General features: G+C 41.5%; 1 protein-coding gene across 1 annotated transcript; it reads right to left on the bottom strand.

Annotated features, from left to right (window-relative positions):
* Nucleotides 1-10,922: 10,922 nt before the first annotated feature.
* On the bottom strand, nucleotides 10,923-14,695 carry LOC133893019 (sodium/calcium exchanger NCL1-like). Its single transcript, XM_062333999.1, has 7 exons — nucleotides 14,265-14,695; nucleotides 12,801-12,989; nucleotides 12,421-12,602; nucleotides 12,143-12,288; nucleotides 11,798-12,065; nucleotides 11,405-11,707; nucleotides 10,923-11,323 (listed from the first exon to the last, which is right to left on the bottom strand). The coding sequence occupies exons 1-7, from the start codon at nucleotides 14,623-14,625 to the stop codon at nucleotides 11,075-11,077; spliced, it is 1,698 nt and encodes a 565-aa protein (XP_062189983.1). The 5' UTR covers nucleotides 14,626-14,695; the 3' UTR covers nucleotides 10,923-11,074.
* Nucleotides 14,696-19,908: the final 5,213 nt, after the last annotated feature.

A 19,908-nucleotide genomic window follows, 5' to 3' on the forward strand; every position in this document is an offset into this window, starting at 1 on the left:
TTTTCCTTGTAACTACCTATATCCCGAACAAGCAAATCATATAATATCCACATGCATATCATACAAGCAATAATTAACCACCACAGCTCCTCCCAAGAACCCAATAAGCACAGTATGACTAATAACATAAAACTATAAGTATCGTGCACTAATTTCATATAAAACCCGATTTTAATTGGATTCATCAAAAAGTGATCTTATATTTCTCTAAAAATTCTAGAACTTTTTGTAATCCATATGCAACCCATTTTAATTAGATTCATAAAAACATGTGTAGAATTTAACTAAAATTCTCCTAAAAAGTCTACTTTTATAAACCCTAACAATTGTTAGGGCCTCAAATAAAATCCCAAAAATCTGGAAAATTCACTAATATTCTTATTATATGATTTAATAATTTATAAAATTATGTCCATACCTATGTCTATGGTGAAAAGTGATTTTCTTTGTAATGATCCATTTATATGCTCCATTTATATAATTACAAAGGAACTTAATTTTTCATCGTATGACCTAGGGCTAAAAATAATTTTATAAATTAGTCCATTATATAAGAAGAATATTAATAATTTTTTTTAGATTTTTGGGATTTTATTTGAGACCTAACAATTGTTAGGAGTTATAAAAGTAACCTATTTGGAGAATTTTAGTTTAAATTATACACATATTTTTTGGGTGAATCAAATAAAAATGGTTGCACATGGATTATGGAACACATATAAACAATTCTAGGATTTTTAGATAAATATAAGACTATTTTCTGAATGAATTTAATTAAAATCGGGTTTTGTGTGAAATTGATGCACAATACTTGTAGTTTTGTGTTACTAGTCATAATACTTGTAGTTTTGTGCAATTCACTCGAAGACTAATTATAAAAAAGCATGTGTGTGCTCCATTCAATGCTGCACTCCTATCCCATGCATGCCACAATCACTTAATAACTAAAACCCAAATAAAACACAAGAGTGTGTAAACACATTCAGCAAGTACAATTCAGAATTGAAAGAACATATACGTCACCAGATTTGATGAAGAACAAGATTAAAAGGATTTTCCTTTTCTTTGAAAACATAATGAAATAGTAGTTTCTGTCTGAAACGGACAACACCTGAATACATCCTTAACATTTACCCGTAAAGTTGAGCAAGTGAGGCCAGCACTTACTCACATGGACATAAATGTAAGAAACAAATTGCACATTCGATTCTATCAGAACATGAATATAAGAACCAACAACACATCCATGGATTAGGACAATCAATGGAACATGAACGATATGAAATGATCATCATGGAGATAGGAATCTGGAACATGAAAAACATCATCTCAAAAACTTGGATTATGAAGTCATAGGCATGCATAAAATCATGAGAGAATCAATAACAGAACAAGTAGAAAATCAAACAATACTACACACATCAATAGGTTCATCATGCACTTGCCATAACCGTGACGAGAAACCGGCGTCATGCCCTTTACACCGGAATTTCCCAAACCCTTGCATGAAGATCGTGAATTGGTGAGGAATTCGACAAAATCTTGAAAAAATTTCCCCTTTCACCTTTCTTCCCTTCTTTCCTGCTCTCTCCTCTTCTCTTCTCTGTTGTTCCTGGCCGATCTATCTTGGTCTTTGGTAGAGGACGCGACATTCTTGCACTCTGCATAGACAGTGCATCGATTGGATCTCCGGAGCAACTAAAACACGGACTAGAGCACCAGTTCGCTCTCTGTGCACTGCTGAACAGCGCCCGCCATGGCTAAAAATACATTGGTGGTGGAACGGATTGTTATGACAAGTTATAGGAAAAGGGGATCACGTAAGATTGAAGAAAGTGACGAGGCAAACACGATGGAGGTGGTCGTGGCTGCATGAGCTCACTGAAGGCGATAAGATCTAAGGTCGAAGTTGGCGGCGCCGTTGGAATTTAGGCTCATGTTCAAGTGGCGCCGCTGTAGATTCTGGTGAACCCTTTTAGGTATTCTTTGGAAAACGCAACGCAGGTGGCACGGCAAAACTATCTATTCATCACCGGAAACACAAACCAATCCCTCAGTTCACGCGCTGGAGGCGTCTGGCAGTGGAGCCGTGCGCATGGTGACCTCAAGATCGGCGATGTCGGTGCATCTTTGGCTGAGATGCTTTGGGTAACCATGGATGATGACTAAGGGCACATGGTGGTGAAGGGACTCCGCGATCCATGCATTGTATCACTGGGAACATCGTTAGGAACATGACTACAGTCGGCTGGATGCGACCAACAGCTCCCACAATGATCCATGGTCTCGTCCTGGCGACATGTCTTGGGTTCGGAGGGTTGGGGATGATAGGGTAGAAGATAGACAACTAGGGCAAACAGGGAGAATCGAGTCTGTTGCTCCAACTAACTCTATGTCAATACCTTTTTTTAGAATTATCTACAATGTCTAAAATTCTATGTCTCGTAACTTCATGATTCAAACTCCAAACATGACATATGAGTAGCAAAATAGATTCGTTTAGATGAGATCTATGTATTTGTGGTATCTGATTGTCCATCCGAGTTATAGATCAAAAAGTTAAATTTTCATCCACCCATTATTTTGCCTGTTCAACTTTTTATTTTCATAACTAGTTATCTGATGCATTGCAATGGGCATCAAAGTTTTGTTAAATAAAAGTGATGTAACACACGTACAACCATGAAAGGATTATTACTCCAATTTCTTATTCAACGAGTGTCATTTTGGATTTCTTCTAGAGAAAATCCTAGAACCATAGTTGAAGTTAGTGCAATGGGCTTTCCTCATTATAGATATGATTATGATGATATGCAAAGTGCGGCGCTCGCTCCTCTTAGAGACCTTCATGATGAGCATAAAATTCATATGCTTGACTATAATGGTTTCCTTGTTGTGGACTCTACAGCTGAGTTTGCTGATTTAGCAGATATGTTGAGAGACAACAAAAGCACATACTAGAAAATGGTGTCTCATGGTCTTAGTGCTATTGGCAAACTGGACCCAATTTCTGATTGGTTTGTGTCTAAGGTATTGGAGTTGGAAAAATCTAAGGCATATCTTCACATGGCCACTGGTGCTCAAGAGGTTGCTTCTAAACTTAAAAGGATGTATTCCCATTTTACGGACTAGCTATCATTCTTACGACCATCAAGTGCAAGCTTTCGAACACGATGAGGGGACAAATTCTATTTCCTACTCCATGCAGAATCTTCAGCTAGATGACAGGGTTCGTCCTTTTTACATCCTTTATATACATATCTAAATTGTTGTTTAAGCCTCTATTATCTTTTCCTAATAATTTTTTTTGGATGTTGTAGGTGGAGACTGTGAAGGTAACTACCAATCTTCGGTCTATTTCTAGGAAGAGTTGCGTTGAAGATAAGTCTTGAATTTGCTTATGTTAAAACCGAAGACCTAGCAGTGGCTATATAGGTATTGTAGATTTTGTGGCTGTTGGAGTTGACACCTCGCCTAACCCTGTAATACATACTATGGCTAGTAAAGAGGCACTTGAACGCACTAAAACGGAGTGCAATGCTATGTTTAACACTATTCGTTCCCTGGCTGGTGATAATGGCCTTACAATTTTGGACTTCAGCTACCACATATTATGTGGCATAGAAGAGAATGCTGCTTCCATGAGGAGAGTGTTACACTTTATTAATGATATGTTAGCTGTCATCAAAACAATTGTTCAAACTACTCTTGTTACCTTTAAATTGCCCCATTGCAAGTACGATGCGTCTTTCAAGGAAGGTGCAAGTGGTTCTGACCTTCAATATATTCTTTCTGATATTGCTGTGGAACTTGAAGAATGCTTGGGCTATGCAAAGAAGTGTGTAGCTAAAGTTGAAAAGAATGCCTAGTATAAAGCCTCTTTAGAGAATGTAAGACTCGTCAGCAATGGTCCAATATATTAAGTTGTAATAGGTGTATTTCTAAAACTTTTGAGTTTCTTGGCTTTGGATTTTAATGGTTGTGAACAATATTTAACATTTGCAGAAAATGAACATCGCTCTAGATGTACATTCATGCTATTTTTTTTCTAGTGCTAGTTTGTTGTTTATATATATTTAGTAAAAATAAATATTTGAAGACATCTTGAGTTAATATGCTACATACATGGCAAAATATAGATGAGTTCTGAACTTAAAGAGGTGTATGCTACAAAACTCATGCAAAAAAAGAAGAAATAAGAAAATAGAGTTGCTACATGTTGATTGAAATCATGTAGAACATAGGGGATTTTACCCTGTTAGTTTCATCACTGAGAATTATGTTAATGTGACAATATCAAAATAGCGAGGTCCCACATTGCATCAATTCATCACCCTACATCAGACCCACCAGAAATCGGTCACAACCATAGGCACGACCCCTTTTGTAGTTCTCATATTAATCTACAAATAGGCAAGAAGACAGCCCCACGTGTGCTCTCACTCACGTTAGCCTCACAACGAACACTAGTGGCGCTGCCACGATCGACAACCAGAACTGTAGCATGTCGTAGTCCAGCAAGTTTAGTTCATAAAGGTAGCTAGACATGAACACCGAATCGTAATTGATGTAGCTTTGGTCATGGCAATTCTGTACCTCGAGCTATTCCTGAAAGAGCTCGAGGAAAGTGTGCTCCATTGCTTCCATAAATTTCTTACTCTCGATCTGTCGTTATTATTTGTACGTAGCACGGATTGGTTTTTCTACTAGTACATGGGGCGTCTTCCATGCATTGACGACCGGGCATGCTGCGTAACTTGGTACTTTGTTGCTGCTCCTTTTGAAAGGTTTGGTTTAGCTTCTAACCAAAGACTTGAAACTTGCAACCTTGCAAGTCTATGTTGTGTTAAGATTTGTGAGTTGGTCTTGTCTCGTCTAGTCATCAGACTGCGTACTTAAGCCATCCAAAACAAGCTGATGCTTGCACGGCCTGCTAATTTCTTCTCTGAGAAAATATGTATATTTAGTAATTGATTTTTCAAAACAAATACGATAAATAAGCATTGAGTACAGTAGAGAAAGGGTTTGTCATATTATTGAAATGTGACGCTTGAAGGAAGAAAAAGAACAAATAACAAGACACTTGATAGGCAAAAAAAAAACTGAAAAAGGCAAATCACCAACACACTTGAGTAATTTATATGGGACTGTCTAGGTACATAGCTATATGACAAATAACAAAATCGCTTTCAAGTAGAGCTTGCAACTTGGATTTCAAATACAACTATAACTCAACTTTGAGTACAAATAAGTCCATAGAAATAGATTTATTTTCACAACTATCTATTTCAAATTGTCTTGCCCACGATGCAGCTAAGATATTCCCGTACACCTATAGGTATTATGAATCGATATGAATTCCCATTGTACATCAATAGGCTGATCAAAAAGTGCCTCCTCAGTGCTTGGCCATCCTGCACATGCATCATATATATGTAAATGTAAATATCTCTTATGTGTAAAGTATAGTATTGTAACTTGAAGAGTACATACGACGGTGCAACAAAGTATCCATTTTCATTTATGTTTGTTTTCTTATAAAAAATAAAATGAGATATGTCTTGGGTAAACCCAAATAAAGGTAGCATAGGAGTTTCCTTTTTCAAGCTCGTGTGTTTTCTAAAAGTTATTGTTTCCAATTAGTACGTACTCAAATATGAAAATAGGACTACAGTTGTCCAAAAAAAAAACATGCATTCTAGTGACTTCATCATCATTCCAAAGCACAAACAAATTTGTATCTTAGGCAAAATAAAGGTCAAGGTGCCAAAAAAATTGACATACATGTGATTCTTGAATTGCCGTTAAAATTCGAATGCCAAAGAGAAGGAGAAGATCCAACTATGAAAAAAGAAACAGAATCTGGATGGTAAAAGAAGAAATACATAATAATTAAGCCAGAAACTAGAGTTATGATCCTTTAAAGTTATTCAAGATTTGTGAGACTAAGGGTGAATAATAGAAGCAGAGCTTATAATGACGACGGAAACACAAATAATCATAGCAAAAACTTATGCAATGAGGAAAAAAAGAAAACCATAGGTAAGGTTACCAATTAACAGCCAGAAGTTGAAGATACCCATCTGCAAAAACTTCAAATACTTTAGTTTAGTTTACTTAAGGATATCGATGGGGCTACAGCTTCATTCTCTCAAACATGTAGTTGACTAACCTCAAAACACCCATGGAGCAACAAGCTAAGCTACTAGCATGGTGTTAACCTATGCATCTCGCATTTTGTCAAACATAGGTAGACCTCATAGTACAGTACATAGAAAACTCCTTTAATGTGCTCTCAAGCAGGGAACTGCAAGAAACTATTAGTATTGTAATAGGAGCAGGAACCGTTGGATAGTTGCCTACCTGCTCGAATTGGGAAACCAAAGAGTAATTGTCTGCTTGCCTACTACAGCATGCCTAGCATGTGTGTCCATGTATAAACATCAGTCAACCTAACAAAAATCTAGGTGCATTGAATGTGGTAATCCAAAACCAGTTACATGTTATGAGAAGAACATATTAGGAAATTATATAGCTCGGGAGCGATGTCGAGCACAAAATGGATAATAGTTCATACTGCCAACTAATACATAAAAGCCACTCAAAATTCTTCAGCCCTCCAAGACAACTATTGAACAAAGGCATTCTTAGTCACCAGTGGCCCTAGGAACAATGATATTCAAAGAATGTCAATATACAGTCCAGCAACCGAGAAATTTTTTATTCAAGCCATGTTTCATAATGTAATCAAGGGTAGATACATATAGAATTAAACATGTATATGCACAGATTCATAGTTGCAACCACCTTTTCTTCCTTGATTTTCAATTCAGCATCCACATGCTTCAGAGGATAGATGATTCATCCAACTTGACACAACAATGCAAATGAGACAAGATCCAAACATCACGAAAATAGAAGAGGAACTATAATATCCTCTAAAGTGCATTTTCCCCACCTTGACACTGGTCACAGACTCACAGGAGCTCCACGCCTACACAGATTGTGCACTTGCCGCACCACCATTTCATTGAACTACTAGCCAAAGCTTGGACGCAGCGGTCTAGGCCTGGACAGTAGCAGCATAGCATGGACATGGCCATGGACTCCAGGGATTGTTGTGGGCGCGGACGGTGGTTAGGGCATCGGTGGTGGCCATGGGCGTGGCATGGAGCCAAGCCTCCATGCGGTGCTACACCTGAGGCACGAGATGACGTGGACAAGGAGGATTAGTGATTGCAAAGCCTCTCGATGAATAGTGACAGAAACAATGGCGGCAGCGCTGAATGGTGAATCCTAGTTGCACTATTCTGGTGGCAACGGTGAAGGCAGTTATGGGTGTACTTCAGTGGCGACACACTTGGGTGCATGGGATTTATTTCTCCATCACCACCGGTGAAGTGGGGAGTGGTGAGCGGTATAGGTGCGGTAGGAGAGGAGCCACGTGAGGCGCACTGCCAAGCGTGACCGGTCATAACTCACTTAGATGCATGGAGCAAAAAGGGATGAAACATATTGGATCAAATCAGAAGCCAGCGCCATCATCCCTAGCAGTTCAACCTACACAAAATCAAATGCAAGTAACGAATCAAACTCTCACAACAGTTGCAAAGCGAAAAATCAATTCTCTCACCTCATTGCTCTTCTCCTTGCCCCCTACCTACAGCCGAGCACCACCGCTACAATTCTCTCACCTCATTGCTCTTCTCCTTACCCCCTACCTACAGCCGAGCACCACCAGCTGTAGGGCATCAGGGCGTGGTGGCACTCGTCGGCACCGCCGCAGTGTTGAATCATCTCCGTGCCTGACGACGGCGACCATCGACTATGGCACATGTCAGCAATTAACTGCGATGGCCTTCAGCAACTACATCGCCATTGGCATCGGCCACCCACGTCCACTCGGTCGTATCCGTGGGTCCAGGAAATGCATGATGTCTGGGACCCGGCTTTGGCGGCAACTTGCTTCGAGACGAGCGATGAACTAAGAGAACAGCTTCGGAAGGCAGCGCAAGCCTAGAGAAACTGGGAGGATAGAGGTGGACCAGCGCCATGGTCATGATGGAGCTGGCTGCATCGCCATGCACGACATCATGGCAGTGGTGGTGGAGGTGTGGCGAGAAGAGTGGATGGGACGCATCGGCCCCTATTGGATCGAATACCAATGGAGGTGTGGTGTGGCGGTGGTGGCGCAGATGAGAGTAGTGGGGGAGGAGAAAGATGAGCACAAGGGAAGGTGGGGTCAGGGTGTAGGACTGAGATAGGTGACTAGAGAGGGGGTAAATAGACTTTAACAAACGGAAGCATAAACTTTAGAGAGACAGAGCGAGAAAGAAGGTTCCAAGGCAAATGACACTACAGATGGAATATAAATCATATGTTCTTTTCAAGAGCATTTCATGTGTCTTTATGCATAAAAGCTTGAAACTTGAACGAAGATCAAAGAAAAAAGATAGACACCGAAAGAAGTAACTCTTCAAATTGGTGGTCTAAAGGTAAGGAGATTCAAAACTCTCTCAAATAAATAAGTATATGAATGTTTATGCCTCTAGCAATAAGAAGAACAAGTTCTTAAGTTTGAAAAATCGCAGCTCAAAGACAAAAAACGAAAATCAACAAGAAAATCAAGAAACTTGCACCGAAGGCAAGGAAACCAAAAGAATGAGACTATAAGGAGATGAACACAAGTTCATGCAAGAAAATAAACTTCATTTAGCATAGAGATTAGCCCTATTTTTGGTAGATTACAAACTTGTTTCTCCCATAAAAACTCTAACATATTACAAAGACTAAGCATATTATCTCCTATCATCTAAAACCTATCACTTGGCTCTCAAATGGCTGGCTTTGCCTCTCTCTACAGCCCTACCCCTCTATTTATAGACCTAGAGAGGTATCTTGGCTATTAAGTTTCCTTGTTCCCAAAATACGCCTAACTAATAATGCACTCCTACCTACCACCGTGGTATTTTAGTCTATTTTTTACTCTGTCCATCGAACGACCACGATTTCTTCATGACTTAGATTCACCTCGACGCAAGCTTTGTGATGATGACATGTGACCTTCTAGTCTTCCCGTGGTTTTGTGGCCAAACCGCGAAACCCTAGCACGCTTTTTAAAGCGTGACTAGCTGCCACTTGCTTTGCCTCAAGCAAGCGCTCTGATGTCGATGTGTGTTCTCCGTCTTGCGATCTTGACCACCGGTAAGTCTCTCCTACTCCTGATCCCTCGGACTGCCTTGTCACTTGCACCGACATTCTCTTTGCTTGACTTTGTAAGCACATCGTCTTCATGCGTGCTTTGCTTAAGCTCCACGTGTACCGCTAGGATCACCCTTGACTCTGTCTGCTCTCCTTGATCGTCTAGCACCAAGCCTCGCGCTTGGCCCTGATCATCTTGCCGTCGACTGCTAAGTTGCATCCATCACCTGCACACTATGAAACAAGCAACCATGTTTCTCTCACTCCAAACCATCTCCAGGTTAGCTCAAAATAGAAGTCCTTAATTGAAAGCACATTCTGTAGAAATCGTGAACACCAGATGTTCCGGTGTGTTCTGCCTCTGCACACCGGACCATCTGGTGAGTCCAACTCCTTTGTGCACTGAAAAATCTTGCCTCTGCAAGAAAAGATCCGGTGTATTGCTCTGGTGTTCACTGTCTAGACACCGGAACATCTAGTGCATTCATTTCTATCAGAACACACTGTTGCAATCCCTCTACAAGAAAAGCTCCGGTGTACTCTCTAGTGTTCACACAGCTCAACATCGGACTGTCCGGTGAGTACAACTCACCATAACCCAGTTTGCATCCTTCTCTGCTAGAAATAGTCCAGTGAACACTAGTAGTCAACACCGGACCATCTGGTGCTCATTTCAAATTTTGCTGTCAAACTGAAAACCTCCGGTGTCAGCATCAGCACCACACCGAATTATTTGGTGAAGCCAATTTTCCAGGCAACAGATAATCCGGTGAGAACAAATCTCCTGGACTCAGAGAAAATTATTCCAATTCAAATCTACTTCAACTCAAGTTAATCATGAACAAGAACAAGCATCAACAAACACATACTAAACAAATCCAACTCAACTCAACCATTATTAATGGCTCATCACACATATCAACCAAGTCACTTATCCACTTGGTTTCTCACAGGGGCGCGTGCCAGCACCAAGGCAAGGCGGAAGAGATTGGGGAGGAAAGATGTGGATTGCTGCGGTCTCTGCTGCTTGACCAGGTAGGTAATGGGAGATCGAGTTTGTTCGAGAAAGAGGAAGAATCCGAGAGAGCTGATGCTCATTATCACAAAGGACTACCAGATGGACAGGGGAGATGCGGACAGAGGACTACCAGATGGATAGGGGAGATGCGGAGGAGCAGAGGAGATGCGGGGGAACGGAGAATCGGAAGGTAGAATGCTGACGGGACGCGCGACGGAAGGAAAGTTACGAACTTTTTAAATAGTGGAGATGGAGATATTTGGGGTATTACAGCCATTTTAGTCTTGGAATAACTGAGATATTATATAACTTGTCCCTTGAATGTCATGAGTTTTCCATTGTGCAAACTGTAGAGAACATCAGGCACCAACTGACCTGCTGGTTTGCTGAACGTCACAACTTGGCACAATCATACAACTCAGTTCTTGCTCCATCAGCTGAGAAACTTATTTCTGAAGCGATCTCTGACGCACGATGTTATCAAGTCCTTCGAGCAAACAAGGTGGAGTTTGAGATTGTGTCATCAGAGCGAACAAACATTGTGGATACTCAAGCAAGGTTCTGCTCGTGCCGTCGATTGCAAATTTATGGCCTTCCATGTGCATGTGGTGAAGATCCCCCGCCTATACGCTCACGAATGCTTCAGTATCATGAAGTATCGAGAAACCTACTGCCAATCTTTCTACTTAGATACACAGGGACAGATTCAAAGTACAGCGTGGTTACAGCAACATGAGAAACAGCTTTGCAGAGTCTGGACAGATAAATCACAAGAGTCCAAATTACAAAAAGATCAAACCGAAACACCGGTGGCCGCGAAAAACCAGGCGTTCACTTAACTTCAGGAGCACGAGCCTATGACCAGCCGAAGACGTAGTCGAGGATGTAGACGACGACGAGCGACAGTGGGTACAGCGAGTACGCCACGAAGCAGGTCCAGAGCGGGAACGTGGTCCGGAAGCTGGTGAAGAGGGCCATGATGACGCAGACGAGCAGGATGATGAGCACCTCCGAGGAGAAGTCCCACGTCAGGTTCCGGATGTAGATGAGCGCCAGGAACACGCCCAGGCACAGCGTGTTGTTCATCGTCACGCCGCCGTACACCTGCAAACCAAGCAGCGTTAGCCGTTTGTTGCCAATGCAAGCTCAGAGTGGAGTCGCTGTGTCTGTCAGTGGTGCACGTACCTCCGAGAAGGTGAGGGAGGAGGTCCTCTGCTTCTTCCTGCTGGCGAAGATGATGGCGGAGACGGCCTCGCTGGAGTTGGTGGCCAGCGGGAGGGCGATGAACGAGATGAAGAAAGACGGGATGTGCGTGGCGTTGGAGAAGTTGTGGACGGCGTCGACGAGCGGGTCCGCGAACGCGGCGGCGATGGCGGTGCCGAGGAGCAAGAGCCCCACGGCGTTGGCGATGCACCAGCCCGGGTTCTCCACGCTCTCCACCGCCTCGTCGGACCTGTCGATGAGCTGGTCGTGCTCCTCTCTCGTCCTCTGCACAATCCAGGTGATCCGCGTCAAGTAGTTGCCGTGCAATGCTGCACACATGCTTTGTCACTGGGGGCTCCAGGGCGAGCAGATTACCGCGTGGTAGTCGTTGATGAACTTGTGGGAGAAGGCGCCGCCGGCCGGAATGCTGCGCTTGGCCTCGTTGAGCCATTTCTTCATCCCCTGCACGAACTCCTCCTCCTCTACAGTGTTATTGCCAGACGTGTCGAAGTCGTCCATGATCTTGTTGACGGCGTCTTCCTTGTCGAAGTCAATCTCCTCGAAGTTGATCCCAATGATGAGCGCGTGCAGCTCTGCCCGAGACAGGGAGTGGCTCCGGTCCATGTCGATCTTGTGGAACAGCCTGCGTGTCAGCACAGACAAGGTTCATATCATGTTCATGAAGTAGTGTTCTAAAACAGGATGTTCAAAGCATCGCACTTTCTTATGACGGATTCATTGGGTGTGCCGTCCTCGTTGAGCAGTCGACCAAGCGATTGCATTTGGGCGTGCCTCAGGATCCCGGAGATGACATGCTTGTGCTTCGCGTATGCGAGTTTCCTCCTCTGAATCCAGGGCTGGAAAACCTGATGCAGAGGGTAGAATCCAACACTGTCGAGTGTCAAAGTTGATTCTTGTAAACTAGAGTACAACGCCTGTCAGTCTTGTTATCATTTTCAGGAGGCTGAAGTGCCCGAACGTATTTCTGATTTATTTACCTGATACAGGCAGTAGGAAAGCACGAACAAGAATGATAAGATAAGGGCCAGCAAGATAGCTAGGCGCTGCCCGTGGTGGGTCTTCAACATCTTGGGGAACTGAGCGACGATGAAGGGGATAACAGATAGCCCCATGATCCGCGCTGCGTAACTGGTCTGCACATCAGTAGAAATGCCAGTGCCTGCCACAGAAAGCAGCATGTTAATCATACCAAACAGTACTGATATTTTGTTTTCTATAGAAATCCTGCTCTGATATGAAACTGGAACTCTTTTGCTTCACTGTTCTGCTTCAGACGTTGCAGCATGACTGCATAATAACCATGCATCAAACTGTCTCCCTAGCAACACTTTACACATGACAAGGTGACGTAGCTTACCAGTCAAGCTGAAGCCCTTGGTGTCCTGCGAATCAACTGCAACACTGTTTGGCCCGAGGTCACACTTGCCAACGATGACGCAGGATCCCCAAAGCAGGGTGAGGAGGAAGACGGTGGAACCAGCAAGCAGCCCCATTCCGATGAGGACCTGACTTTGTGCGGTCTCTCTACTCCCAGAGAGACCGGATACTGTTCAGATGATTGAACAAACAGATCAGAATTCTAGTTGGATGCATACATTACAGATATTAAGTAAAACAAAACTGGCTTCATGATTGTAGTTTATGGATCAGGGAAAATCTATTTTCAGAAGAAAAAAAAAGCGTTTTATAGACAAAATCAAATTTTATGTCATACTATCGCGGAAATTTGTGTCCATGCTCTTATACCAAAGAAACATGAACATGTAATCGAATCTAGAAACAAGTTCTTATACTGAGATGAATTTTTGAAGTGGCTGAAGGGGAACTAGGGCATTCGGTTGAGTGCAGGATAAAAACAAGTACAGCGGGATTATAGTAAGAGCTGTTTTTCAAATTATAACAGTGATCTGATCAGATGTAGTTGTTGTATAATACAGAAGGGTGATGTGGCAGATTCCATATAGAAGTCCCTGTAGGCCAGTACCACATCAGTACACCGTGGTATGCAGATCTCGCCGACATCAGTTTAGTGAATGCGGCAACCTTATTGTGTTGTGAAAATTAAGCATTGTAAGTCCATGTGCAATATTATAATCTGCATTCGACCCCTTGTACTCATGTACAGCAACTCAGTATTACTCCTGGTGTTTTCTGATCACTTAATACATGAACTTCGCTAGAGATCACACGGCATTAGGATGGGCCTTGTCTATGATCTAGGAAGAACTTCGAATCTAAGGTTTGCTGTGTTAATGACAATAAGCTTGGTCGTATGCTAAGAATTGTCCAACAGAATTTACCAAGGTCAATTATGCAAGACGAAGGAAAAGAAAACTGAAAAGAAAAGGTTAAAGGTCAAAGGCCAGCGACAAGCATCAGTGCAACTAGAAAGCTAACGCACAACTAAAAAATCAGAAAAAACGGAGCTCAGACTGCACAGCAAAGCTATAGTCCTGGAATAACCAGAAGCTTCATATAAAGAACAACTTTGGAAAATCTTATTCTCTGACCCAGTAGAAACCAAACGAGTGACTTCAGATCTGAGGCAAACAAAGAATAAAAAAGCAAAAAAAAAAGAAGGGAAAAAAGTTTTGAACTTCATTAATCCGATCACTTTTCCCTGCTAATCCCGAGAACAATTCAATTTATCAGAAAGAATAAGCGATCTTTTCTCTACTGAAGTGAGAAATGAGCAAGCTTTGTTAAGTCCTAACCCTCGAACCATGAAGCAGGCTATCGAGCAGGCAACCGATCCAATGCTTGTCAATTTATCAAAGCACAAAATGAGTTAAGGAGGCGAGCAAGGATGAGGTGAACGAACCGAGCACGAGAAGCGCGTCGGGGAGCGCGCCGAGGATGGGGAGGAGGAGGCCGCCGACGAGGCCTGGCCCCATGATCTCGAGAAGCAGCTCGCTCCCCGCCGACAGGTACGTGGCCGCCTTGTACATGAGGAACCCGTACGTGAGCACCAGGAAGAGGTTCCCGAGCACGGTGGTGGTGCAGGGGAGGAACCCGTACGACTGCTCGCACTTGTCGGCCGCCGAGGAGAGGCGGATCACGGAGACGAGGGGAGGGGACGGCGTGCCGTCGGAGATGAGCCGACCATATGCGGCGGCGGAAAGGAGGAAGAGCAGGAGCGGGACGAGCGGGAAGGCGCGGCGATGCTGCCGGCGAGTCGCCATTGCCGGTGAGGTGTGGTTCTGAACTGGTGGCCTTCGCTCTTCGCTTCTTGGTGGGAAGGGCCGGTGCGCGTAGCTTTATAGCTCGCGATCCCTGGGATCTTTTGCGTTCGTTATATATGTTGCCTTTATGGAATTTCTTTTCCCATTTGGGGATCAACGGCGGGAGACGCGGTTCGAGTGGACTGTTCGCTTCGGGAAGGGGTGGATCTAGAATGGCACGCTGCAGTTACCTGTACACTTTCCATGTGGCACTTTCATTGGATTTTCTATCCAAAATATGGAGGGTTTGCCAATCGATTGGGATCCACAGATAAATTCGGAAATATCTTGGAGGGTCTGTGTGGGTGTTCTATTTTTATTTTAGATTTTATGTTCTGTTCATGGTTTAATTCTCAGAAAATATTGATTAGGTATATATAATATATATCACGTGAAGGCAGTATTTAGAAAAATGGCTACTAGTCGTTAGGCAGAGCAGCACCACTCACTTACCCCTAGCTTTTTGGCCTAGATGTTTTACTCAATTTTTATATGTAAATATGTCATATTATTCTTTTTTCTCTGTTTTTATGTGTTCATTCACCAAAATTACAAACGCCTAGGGTTTTGAAACATTGCGTGAAGTTGCAAAGCAACCTAGTGTTACAAATCCATGAAAATAGGTACAGAAGCTTTTTTGTAACAAAAAAGTCAAAGAATTAGTAGAGTCGGGATTTTTGTGGAGGAAAAAATTTCATGTACAAACTCAGTATGGTTTGCCGTATTAAATTCTGCATGAACGTCGAATTGGCATTGTCTTCTAAGGATGGTCTTTCCCATTTGTTTGCAAATTCCATAATTGCGTTTATTCTTCAGATTTCCAAATATGAATAATGTGGCCATATGGGTGTCTTTCTTCCCTGACTTGATCGGCAGGACGATTGACAGAAATGACAAGTTCATGCAACAGAAAGTATAGGTATGCACACCCATTACCTATTTGATGGAGACCATTCTCTGCTTATAAACTACAAACTGCAATTATGAAAGCACTAATCCGTAAGATCGTGCCGGCTACCAATTCACATGACATATGTCGAACACAAATAGATAGAGAAGCTTTTTTTGTAACAAAAAAGTCAAATTAAAGAATTAGTAGAGTCCGGATTTTTGTGAAGGAAAAAATTTCATGTACAAACTCAGTATGGTTTGCCGTATTGAATTCTGCATGAACGACGAATTGGCATTGTCTTCTAAGGATGGCCTTTCCCGTTTGTTTGCAAATTCCATAATTGCGTTTATTCTTCAGATTTCCAAATATGAATAATGTGGCCATATGGGTGTTTTTCTTCCCTGACTTGTTCGGCAGGACGTTTGACAGAAATGACAAGTTCATGTAACAGAAAGTATAGATATGCACACCCATTACCTATTTGATGGAGACCACTTTCTGCTTATAAACTACAAGTTGCAGTTATGAAAGCGCTAATCCGTAAGATCGTGCCGGCTACCAATTCACATGACATATGTCAAACACAAAATCAAGGTGCACAGATCACCACAGTCGCCGACATGTGTGCAACGATTGCAGCCGATTGGTTGGTCCAACGCTGTCTGGATGTGTAAGATAACCACCTCTCATTGTCACTGGTCTGATTTGGTTAAGTACAAGTGGATCTACCGGGCAACGGTGCAGTGCAGTTGTACGAGTGGTACTCCAACTTGCCAAGAAGCTAGGCCCACATCTCTCAACGACTCTGAGGCCTACATCTGAGAGGCTCAGATCTTGTGCCATGAATTGAGGGCGATCAAGCATCCAGCCATGTGTATGGCCTCACGCCCATGTTCATGAGCCTTAATTTACGAGGCAAATTGATCATGAGTCAGTGGTGGGTCATCGGAAGAAATTGTTTGTTTGTTTGTTTATTCAGTGATTCAATCTCAGGTCCTCAATGTATTGCGATCGAAGCACTTCAGTCTGGGATGGGCATCGAAGTATGTGGATACGTGTTGTTCCATTCTAGTTCAATTTAATTAATTAACTAATTATTTTTATCTCCACGTATATCCCTACTTTAGTTAACTCCCATTACCCTTAATTTTGTTTGAGAATACACACCTAAGGTAAGTAATCTGAGTGTGGTTAAAAGAAACCAACCAAATTAAGTAGCTCACATACTCGAAGTATCTCTGACAGGTACAGATGTATACTAGAGTTACATATATATATCACTAGTAGATAACACGATATAATAGTTTTAAGATAGCATTGTCTATAAAATTAATATAGATCTACATGCAATAGAAGAATATATCATATTATTTTATTTAAGATCAAAGACTTTTGTCCTGTTTTTTATAAAAAGCAAAAACCAATATCATTTTATTTAACGAATAGACTACCTATTAATTAGTAGTTAGATTATATTTCCCAATGTTATCTCGTCACATAAACAAAAATCTGATGTTGCCAGTTTTATAGCTATTTTAACTACCCGAAGTGTGTTGTCGATTGAGATGACATGATACTTGTCTGTTGGCGGTTTTTTTAAAATAATATTATTTTATTAGAAAATTGTAAAAATAATAGCTAAATTTATAAAATTACAAGAATATGTACTTGTCGGCATGTGGAGTATCGATTAGGGATCTGTCGGCATTTCATATGTCGACACCTTACATGGCAATAGACCCAGGGGTCTGTCGGCACACCACGTGCTGACAGGTCTTGTGTATCTCAGACGATATTCAAAGAAAAATTCATAATTTTTTCCTATGATCTCGGATGTGAATGATATGTATATGAAAAATGTGCCTCTTGATGAGATATATAACTTTGTAGTTGAATACTTTTTTATTTGAATTCGTTTAGATGCTTAAAAGGTGGCTAAAAGTTCTAGATCTAGTTTTTCATATCTAGAACTTCTAAACACTTGTTGGCCATCTAAACGGATTCAATATAAAAGTGTTCAACTATAAAATTGTAGATCTTATTTAAAGACATAATTTTCATATAAAGATCATCTCCATCTGAAATCGTATGAAAAAGTTATAATTTTTTAATATTATCTACAGGACACAGAACATGTCTTAGTCGGCATTCCGTATGCCGATAGATACATATTCTTGTATTTTGTGAATTTAACTATTATTTTTATAATTTTTTAATAAAATAATATTATTTAAAATATCTTTATGGGCTACTAGTCTGCCAGTAAACCATAGGGGCACAGCTTAAGCACCTTGGTTTCACTATCAGTGATGGGACAGAATTGGAGAAGCACAGTTTTGACAAGCAAGATTAACTAGATCGATCCTATTTAGTAGAGCTCTAACTCTTAGCTCTATATCAAATCTTGTGTTTGTAGGTCAAGATAAAATAGTCTAAGTCTCTATTTTTAGATTAAAATGAAAATAAAATAGATCACCTAAATATCTTCGATATATCTACGGCTCGAACCATGAAGATCTAGAGCTAAAATTACTTAACTCTAAAAAATTTAAAAGCTAAAGCTGCGCTATAATCTCCGACTGGAGTCCACACCTGTCATGCTGAGAACACCTGGTCGCTTTGTAGTAGATCACAACGACTTAAAAGGTAGCCTGTCACTAATCCGTTTCTCGATGACAAAAACCAGTGGGCGCGGCTTAACACATGGGCCTGTTCAAAAACCTTCCCAAGCAACTAACCTGTCACTCGCAGCTTTAATTAGAAAAGTAAAGGGGCCCCGATTATCTTAACGCACCAATCAGTGTTGGATCCGCGGAGTGGCCGCGTTATGGAATCATAAACGATCCGGTATTACCGTCTCTTTTGTTATCATGTAGGCCACTCTCAATCCTAATTTTTAAAATATTAATTAGATGTTTACTAAAAAAAAGATGACATGAGAAGCAATTTAAAGATATAAGAGATTGAGCTTATTTTTTATAAAAGAAATTATTTTTTTTAATCTTAGATGATTGTGAGACAATAAACTGTTTTGGAATTTCTTAAGAAACTAACAACACATATATGCATTGTAAACTTGTTTCTTAAGAACAATTTTTTTCTCTCTCTCTCCCATTAGACATCATCTAAGAAACAAGACATTAAAAATAGCCTAAGCTGACTTGCATTATTACAAGATCCAGAGGTCATGTCTGCAACAAGAATTCTCACCATGCCTGACCGGTAGTAAACCGATTTTTTTAAAATGTTGATGTCCATGATTTCTAGTTAAAGGTTGTTTAAGTTCCAACAGCTAGATGTTATTCCCTCCGTTTCAAAATATAAGACGTGGTTTGACTTGATATCATCTTCCAAACTAAACTTTGATCACTAATTTCTCCTATACTACAATGTTCACAACAATGGAATCATAATCACACAAAAGAACTTTCAAGTGCGAATTCAATGATATCATTTTGGCATCATAAAGTTTTCATATCGTTTGACTAATTGCCGGTCAAAATTTTAAAAGTTTAAATCTTAAAATGTGTGTCCGGCTTTTAAAAAAATAGAGGGAGTAACTAAAAGTGACTCATCATGTCTAAAGAAAAAGAAGAAAAGCGTCTCAATTGCAATACTTTGTGGCGCACAGTTTCCTTCATCAGACCTTAAAAGTCAGAATACGGCAGCACAAGTGGCCGATCAGCAATGCTGGTACGGAAGCGGGAAAAAAAATGGTCGGCTGCCACGGATGTCTAAGCATCGCTATAAGAACAAGATAGATACATTGACGTTTTATTTTGCCCTTCTTTTATTCTGTCGGCAGTGCCTCGTGCTGATTCATTGAAGCACGTAACTGTGTTCATCGCAAAAGAACAAGAAAAAAGAGCATGGAACTGCGTCTTAATCATGCTCAGTTGGATCATTAACGCGCGTCTTCCGCGAGGCATACGACGAACACCGCTGGGCCGGCGAACCGCACAGCGGTTGCCACGCGGTGCTGGCGCCATGGGGACGAGGAGCACTTAGGATCCACACAACTTCCTACCGCAATCACCTACCAGAAATTCGGCCACCCAACACCTGTCACAGTATGAAACCACAAAACTCGGTCCTCAGTCCTCGGATGGAAATCTTAATGAAAGCATGTCATTATCTGCACATGAATACTCACATCCCGTCTCTCTCTCTCTCTCTCTCTCTCTCTCTCTCTCTCTCTCTCTCTCTCTCTCTCTCTCTCTCTCTCTCACTCACTTCCACTTCGGAACCCACTATATCAGCTGGAAATGGAGTCTCAACCCATCAAACTCCGTGATGAATGATTGAATCCAATGTGCATCAAATTAGAACCAATTCGAAACAAAGAGAATAGA

The sequence above is a fragment of the Phragmites australis genome, chromosome 2 (assembly GCF_958298935.1).
Source record: "Phragmites australis chromosome 2, lpPhrAust1.1, whole genome shotgun sequence".
Classification (NCBI taxonomy): domain Eukaryota; kingdom Viridiplantae; phylum Streptophyta; class Magnoliopsida; order Poales; family Poaceae; genus Phragmites; species Phragmites australis.

Excerpts from the sequence above, each read along its gene's own strand:
- LOC133893019 (XM_062333999.1), bottom strand. The coding sequence starts at position 14,625 with ATGGCGACTCGCCGGCAGCATCGCCGCGCCTTCCCGCTCGTCCCGCTC. Across the intron at positions 12,603-12,800 it reads CAAGGGCTTCAGCTTGACTG|GCACTGGCATTTCTACTGAT; the intron begins GTAAGCTACGTC and ends TTTCTGTGGCAG. Across the intron at positions 11,324-11,404 it reads CCTCCCTCACCTTCTCGGAG|GTGTACGGCGGCGTGACGAT; the intron begins GTACGTGCACCA and ends CTTGGTTTGCAG.